The sequence below is a fragment of the Apodemus sylvaticus genome, chromosome 12 (genome assembly GCF_947179515.1).
Source record: "Apodemus sylvaticus chromosome 12, mApoSyl1.1, whole genome shotgun sequence".
Taxonomy (NCBI): domain Eukaryota; kingdom Metazoa; phylum Chordata; class Mammalia; order Rodentia; family Muridae; genus Apodemus; species Apodemus sylvaticus.
Window position 1 is genome coordinate 26,220,786 of NC_067483.1, and position 8,271 is coordinate 26,229,056.

General features: G+C 49.8%; 1 protein-coding gene across 1 annotated transcript in view; it reads left to right on the plus strand.

The window, feature by feature from the left end:
- The first annotated feature begins 546 nt into the window (after nucleotides 1–546).
- Nucleotides 547–8,271, plus strand: part of Sctr (secretin receptor) — a 59,934-nt gene continuing 52,209 nt past the window's right edge. Inside the window, exon 1 of the mRNA XM_052200403.1 lies at nucleotides 547–807. Coding sequence (XP_052056363.1) covers nucleotides 733–807 — 75 coding nt within the window. The 5' untranslated portion in view covers nucleotides 547–732. The remainder of the gene's footprint in view (nucleotides 808–8,271) is intronic.

Genomic DNA, 8,271 nt, shown 5'->3' on the forward strand with positions numbered 1-8,271 from the left:
GTAAGGGGGTGGTGGCTATATAGTGAGACCCTGTCTTAATCGAGGATTCAAAAAAAAAGGTGTTGCCTATCTTGTCACTCCTCAAAGCTCATGACTTAAATCCTCCAGAGAGAGAGAGAGAGGGAGAGGGAGAGGGAGAGGGACAGGGACAGGGACAGGGACAGGGACAGGGACAGGGACAGGGAGAGGGACAGGGACAGGGACAGGGAGAGAGAGAGGGGGGGGGACAGGGAGAGGGAGAGGGAGAGAGCAAGAGAGAGAGAAAGAGAGTGGGAGGAAGAGAGAGAGAAAGAGAGAGGGAGAGAGAGAGAAAGAGAGGGGGAGGGAGAGAGAACTTTCTGGATTGGAAGGGAAGGAGGGAGGTTGCAGCTGCCTCTAGTCTAGGGTGTCTAGGGTCCCTCCTTCTCTCTCCTCGGTGCCAGCTCTGTGCCGCCCCTCCAACCCCTCCCTGCTATTCCCAGCAGGGTGGAGTCTCCCAGCGAGCAAGCCTCGTCCAGTCCTTATCAACCGGGCATTGCAGGTTAGTTAACAGTCTCGCCACCTCCTAGGGAGCAGCAGTCCCTAGCCTGGCTGTGGATCTGGTCGCATTGGGTAGGTCCAGCCATGGCTCCTCCGGGGTTGGGAGTCGCCCAGGGTCCTGGACGACGTGCAGGACGCTGAGTGGGACACAAAGACAGACACCTCAGCTCCTGAAGAGGCCAGAACACAAAGGGGGCCAACAGTGGGCGGAGCATGCTCAGCACCATGAGCCCCCGGCTGTCACTGCTTCTGCTGAGGCTGCTTTTGCTTGTCAATGCAGCGCACACTGTAAGTACCGCGCCCCGCCCCGCCCCGCGCCCCCAGACGTGGACCCCTCGGACCAGTCCACGGTCCTCTATCGGGTGGGTCCTAGGAGTTACGGGGAGCAGCCTTCCCTCAATATACTATCGTCCGCTCTGTCGGAGACCCCTTTTTTTCCCCAAAGGCAAAAACTTCATGGGCTCTGAGTGAAGCTCAGTCCCCTCACCGTCACTTCTTTCCGAGAGACAATTCTGTAGCCATTCCAACAACGACACGTGCTAGACATTCTCGCTCTCTAGGGTTTTATCAGAACACCCTCGCTCCCTTTTGAGACCGGCGGGGGTTGGGGGGAGTGGGGAGGGGGGCGGTCTCAAGGCTCAGAAAAGGGACAGGAGAAGTTTACTGTCAGAAAAAAAAAGTCAAAAACACATTGTTCAGGCTAGCTAGCACTTTGGCGTGCTTTTTTCCCCTCACGTGCCCTGGTGTCCAGATGGGAAAGTTCAGTTTTTACACCTGTGGTGGGATCATTTCAGCCCTTGGCAGCCTGGAGGGAGTGGCTCTCTGAAGTCTGCCCCTCTTGGGAGCAGTAGATCGCAACAAACTAGGAAAGGAAGACAGTTGGAGGAGGAGAGAGAGGCCAGGCGGGTGGTGGTTTGTGTTTCTTTCCCATAGAAACTTCTGGGAACTCTCCCCTGGGATATCTGAATGAGAGACAGGCTACATCGAGGCTGGCAGGATGGGAAGAACTGGGAAGAAGGTCAAGGCTGCCGGGTTGGACTCCAGGGTTACCACAGGGAATAGCTCCTGAAACTGTCATCTGGGTCAAAAAACGTTGTTTCCCATTTCCCGGGGCATTTTTGTGCGGTGCTAGGGCTGCAGGACCAGGCTCAGCTTACAATTTTTTTTTTTATCTCAAAGGCGATCTCAGGAATAAGCAGATGGAGAAACTGAGGCTTTGCTTGGTTCAAGTCTTCCCTGCACCTGGGATGGCTGTTTGGGAGTGTCTGTCCAAATCCCTCATTTTACAGACGACCAAAGGCTTCAGAGGAGACTTGCTTTTGATCAGCTTGGTAGGAGCCAGGCTGGGACTAGTGCCCAGATCTTTAGGTTCCTCACTTTGGAGGCAGGGACCTGACCTGCCTCGGGTTCGTTCTGTCCCGTGTGCTCCCTTGTATGTGCATGTCACTTACATACACAGATGCAGGGTGGCTATCTCTAGGAGAAAGGCTTCACGTGGGCGTCTGGTGACTGTGCGGGCTTATCCCGACCTGTGATTCTATCTCTTGGGGTTTGTGGTAGAATACACCTTTAATCAATGAGGGTGAGACGGGCCTCCTTTGTTGGATTGTCCCCAGCTTCTGCAACTTTTCCTTGTGCTCCTTTGACTCCGGGTGCTCAGATGTTGGCTTTTGAGATTCCGGGACAATAAAGACAATTTCTTCCTTCCTCTGAGCTTTCCCTCAGAGGGACATCATAGGTGTCTTGCAAAGAGACCACTGAAGCTGGAGTGCTTGTTCCTAGCTCCCTTCCCCGTCTCTTCCTACAGGGGAGGTGTCAGAAGGGCCCTTTGCAGGTAGACACTGAAAAACAGTGACTGCTGAAGGGGGGCTGGGTTTTTACCATAAGAAATTGAGCACACCGCCTTCTCTGCTGGTTTGGTCCGTACAGCAAACTTGTGTGCGCTGGTGCACGCATGTGCTTGGGGAGGCTGGAGAGCATCTTCTGACCTTTATTCCTCAGGTGCGATCCACCCTGGTTGCTTGAGGCCAGGCCTCTCCCTGGTCTGTGACTCACCAAGTAAGGTAGGCAGACTATCCGGTTAGTGCCGGGGATTCTCCTGTCTCTACTTCCCTAGCTCTGGTTATTATAGCTGGTTTTAATGTCAACTTGCCACAAACTAGAATCACCAGGCATGCACATGGTACACAGACATACATGCAGGCAAAATACCCATACATATCAAAATCTTTTAAAAATTATTATGTTCTCTATACTAGCTCTATTGTTTCTTATTATAATATTATTGATATATTTTGATCACATTCATTCCACACTTATGCCTTTAACTCTTCCTGGATTTATTCTCAACCCGCCCCAAGCTCACCCCTCTCTCTCCAGTAACCCACTGAGTGTAATTCGTGTTGCCCATCTAATTGTGGGTATGGGGCAATCCACTGTAGAATGGGGAACCTACTGGGATGCAATTCCCCCAAGAAAACTGACCCCCATCTCCTTATCAGTGACTAACTGCCAGTAGTTCCTCAGCTAGAAGTGGGGGGGGTCTTATATGTCCCTCCCCCACCCCTGCTGATATGTTCAGTGGCTTGATTTGTTTAAGCTACCAGGGCTACAGTGACTTCGTGTGTGTGATTGTGCCGGCATGTCAGGAAAACACTGCCTTACCGCAGTCCTCTGTAACTTCTGGCTTTTGTAATCTTTCTGACCCATGATTCAAACAGGGTTTCTAAACTGTGACACGATTCGTTTTGAGACAGTTCTCGTAGCCCAGGATGGCCTCCGATTTCCTATGTAACTAGGGATGGTCTTGAATTTCTGGTCCCACTGCCTCTACCTACTGAGTCCAGGTGTGCACCACCAGGCCATGTGTATGCTGAGGGGTGGAACCAGGGTTTGTGTAGACTCGAAAGCACCAGCTAAGCCACACCCTAGCAGGCACCTGCTAAGCCACACCTCCAGGCCGACCTTGACACCTTTGACATGTGGACAAGGTACAGCAGTTCTGTGCAGTGGATGAGCCTGGACGGCATCTCTGGTCTCCCTAGATTAGGGGCCAGGAATATCTCTGGAAAGCCGTAACAACAGAGAATATTATCAGGAATTGTCAAGTGCTCTATGAATACAAGGAGGGGAATTGTCCCTGGTGACAGCTACTGCCTTAAGGTCTGTCATGTTTCTGAGAGGTACATCAGCAGGACTAAAAATAGGCGTTGCTGATTGGATTTGAGGCGCTATGATGATAGAGACTCTGAATTCAGTGATGGAAACAGGCTATTTGGTGTGTGTGTGTGTGTGTGTGTATGTGTGTGTGTGTGTGTGTGTGTGTGTGTGTAAACATGCTCGGAGGCCGGAGGTCAACCTAAACACCCTTCCTCAGGACCCTGTCTGTCTTGGTTTTTGAGACAGGGTCTCTCATTGGGGTTTGGAACTCACTGGTTTAGCTGGGCTGAGCAGTCTGAAAACCCTAAGAGCTACCTGTCTCTGCTTCCCACTAGTGACATTTTAAGCATGTGTCACCATGACTGGCTTTTTATGTGGGCTCTTGGGACTTGAACTCAGGTCGTTGGACTTAGGATGCAATCACTTTACCCACTGAGCCATCCATCTCCCTGGCCCCATAGTTTAAACCTTGTATACTCTCTTAAAGGCCTATGTGTTGAAGACTTGGTGCCCAGTCCATAGAACAATCCGGAGATAACCAGACTTGGGAGGTAGAGTCTAAATGGAGGAAGTTAGGGACATTGTGACCCTGGCCCTTCCTCTACCTCTGTCTGCTTCCTGGCCACCCTGAAGTGGGCAGTGTCCCCTCTCATGAACTCTCAAATGACACTCTAGGTCAAAATAAATCCTTCCTCCTTAGCTGATTTTTTTTTCCTGTTACTTCTTCAGAGCAGTGGGAAGCTAACTAACCTGTAAGCATTTAACAAAAACCCATTTCCAAACCGGATAAAAGACTGCAGAGAATGTGTTGTCTTTGCTGTCTGCTTTTGCATTTTCTCCTTCTCCCTGCTTTCTAGTCGATGGCTCCGAAACAGAGACTTTGCTCCAACATCATAGCTGAGCCGGCTTCCCAGTGGCCCTGCTGGTCTGAGTGGCTAGCGTTCTGCCACTGTGGTGGCCCCTTCCAGTGTCTCATCACCAGGCCCAGTCTCCCTGCAGTGTTAGGGACACTGCCCTTCACCGGGCTCTGGGGTACCCAAGGCAAACCCACGACACTCAAATCCTATCCATTTGTACTTGCTTACAATAAACAGAAGGCGGCTCAGCACAGGGTGGGCTGGAAAAGTGGGACTGTCCGGGGCTGCTGGCTTCAGACTACTCTGACAGATGAGCTCTAATGGGGGTAGGTAGGCCTAGTCAGTTGTGCCTTCGGGCCAGATCATCCTGTCCCATGCAGGAACACGAGTCTTAGGATTGGAACCTGACCCCATAACCTCAGCTAACCCCAGGACTCTATCTGGAACCTTCCCTTTTGCTCCCCTCACCCACAGCTCTCACAGACATGCTCACGTGACCTGTCTGTTTGAATTCCTGCCTTCCTGATTCCCAATCTCATTTCCAGTTGATGGATTTCCCTGCTGTTTCGTGAGAGTCATGACTACCTGGACCCACTTCCTCTGAGTAGTCAGCTTCTGATAGATGTGTCTACTGTGAGCCCTCTGTTTCTTTCCTTCCTATTCATCTTGGTCAGCCAGCTTGTCCTAACAAAACCCATAAAGGGGGGGGGGGCAATCAGATATAGTGGTTCATGCTTATATCTCAGCTCTGGAAAGGTGGAGATCAGTAGATCCTTGGGGCTCTGTGGCCAGCCAGCCTAGCCTATTTGATAAGATCCAAGCCAGTGAAAGACCCTGTCTCAAAAAAAAAACAAAAACAAAAACAAAAACAAAAAAAAACCAAACAACAATGCAGAAAATAAACAGAAAACAAGGCAGCAAATGAATAATAGTAATGCATCGGGTTGACCTCTGATATACCTGTGTGTGAGAACACACACACACACACACACTCCACAGACTGACCAACTTAAACAACAAAAGGTTCTTTTCCTGGATTCTGCAGCTGAAGCCTACATCAAGGTCTAGCATATCCAGTATCCTGTGAAGGTTCACTTCCTGGTTCTAGGTAGCTACTCCATTCTCCTGTGGCCTGCCCAGGGAGCATGCTGAGTGGACACAGTCTCCTCTACAAGAATATGGATTTTTTAGGGTCCAGCCCATCCTTACCACCTTACTAGCATCCATTACATTCTGTGAGGTTCTGTCTCCAATTACAGACACACTGGTGTGAGGGCTTTGGTGTATGAATTGGGGTGACATAGACATTCAGTTGGTGGCACTATTTGAGGAGAGGTCACTGCCTTCTTGTCATGACCTGTCCCTATACCTTGTCTATCTGTATTGTTCAGCTTTTGTCATTGAAACAAACACATGGGGTAGCCATGAAGACAGAGGTTGATTGATTTTGGCTCAGTTTTGGAGAGTCTGTTCATGGTGAATTAGCCTATTGTTCTGGGCCTATGCTGAGGCCCACCATCGTGGTGCAAGTCCATGGTGAGTTAGGGTGTCCCTCTTGGCCTGTGGTGAGGCCCAGCATCATGGTAGAAGTTCACAATGGATCAAATTCATGTTTCATAACCAGAAAACAAAAGAAAGACAGGAAATGACTATAGCGCTACCATACCCCTCAGAGGCATACCGGGTGATGGTTTCGAATCATCTGGGGAGAGATTATCACTGAAAGGTTGTCTAGACTGGGTTGCCCTCTGGGCATATCTCTGGGGGATTATTCAGATTATATTAATCAAGATGGAATGTAATTGGGGTTGCCACCGTAGAGGATTCTGACTGTGTAGAAGCAGAGAGAGGAGCAGAATGTTAGCATGCAATGGGACCAGCTGGCACAAACTCCCACTGCCATGATGGACCAGATCACGGAACTGTGAGGATCTCGGAACTGTGAGGGATCTCGGAACTGCGAGGGGTCACGGAACTGCGAGGGGTCACAGAATTGTGAGGGGTCATGGAACTTCGAGGGGTCACGGAACTGTGAGCTGAAAGAACCCCTTTCTCCCTTCATTTGCTCTTGTCAGACTATTTTATTACACAACAGAAACAAAACTAAGATGCATCTCCCACACCCCTCCCCCACACTGACCTGTCTTTTACTAGTTCCCGCCTTCAAAAAGTTCTACGACCTCCCTAATAACACCAAGTTAGGAACTCAGCCTCTAATACACTGGGGAGCGTCCCTCCCCAGGTGACCCAGTCTTGCATGACCCCCCACTGAGGTCTCTCCCAGCCCCGCTTCTCTGTGTCTGACTTCTCCAGATTCCCACAGAAGTGGGGTTACGCTGGGTGTCTCCCTCCTGTTAACTGCTCCACCTGCCCAGTCCCTTCAGGGCTGGTGAACTGCTCTCTGGACGCCTCCTCCCACGGTCCCCGCTCTGCCCCCTGGTGGCCAGCTTCTTGGGAGCTGTTCCATGGCCTTCATTTTATCTCCCTGCAGCTTGGCTCCTGCAAAGCACCCGCAGAATCGGGCTTCTCAGTCGCCTCAGTTTAGCCCCAGCTGCTAGATAATTCTGAAAAAAAAAATCTTTAGAAATTGTTTGTGTTTCGAGTGCAAGATGAGACAGCTTAGTCAGTAAACACTTGCCTGGCAACCAGAGAACCTGAGTTCTACCCCATGTCAAAGCATCGGCGTGGTGGTTGGTTCATGGTTATAATCACAGCACTAGGGAGACTGAGACAGGAGAGTCCCTGGGGCTTGCTGGCCCGACAGTCCAGCCTAACCAGTGAGCTTCAGGCCAATGACTGACCTTGTATCAAAGGAGCGTAACATCCAAGGTTGTCCCCCAGCTTCAACACATGCACACATTTGTACATACTTACACATACAAACACATGCTCACATAATTAGAAATCACATGTGCTTAAGGGGACATGATGTACATGATGAAATGATTGCACAGTCAAGCAAATTAACATCTATCTCCTTTTAGAGTCCTCCCCCCATGTGTGCATGTGTATGTGCACATGCGTGCACATGTGTACAAGTGTGTATAAGTGTGTGCATGTATGTGTACACAAGTGTGTGCATTCAATTATTGTCCACATGTGTATGTGTGCGCATGCATGTGTGTGGGTATGAGTGCGCACGCGCGCGTGTGTGTGTGTGTGTGTGTGTGTGTGTGTTTGTGTGTGTGTGAAGAGCTCTTGAAATCCACTAAGTATCTCCCCCTTTCCTTCATCTCCCAGCTCCATGTAATCACTATTTTATACTGTTTTTGTCCACTTGTCTTTTTGGATTGTGTGAGTATGTGCATGTGCCTATCTATGCATGTGTATGCATGTGCAGACGCACGTGCCATCTACTTTGTTTTTGTGAGACATCGTCTCTCCTTTGGCCTTATAACTGCTAACAGTGAGACCCCAGCATCCGTTTGTCTCCACTTCTCCAGGGCTGGGACTCTAAGAACCCATAGCTGTGCCTAGCTTTTTAACACGGATTCTAACAATCAAACTCAGGTCCTCATGCTGACATGCCAGCCAAGCATCTTTCCAGCTCAGAGATTTATTTAGTACAGTTTCAGAGGATGGAAAATCCAGTATTGAGGAGTTGCCTCTAGCTAGGTCCTTCTTGCTATGTCATCATAGAAGAAGGGCAAAAGATTGTGTGTGTGTGTGTGTGTGTGTGTATGTGTGTGTATGTGTGTGTGTATGTGTGTGTATCTGTGTGTGTATATATGTGTGT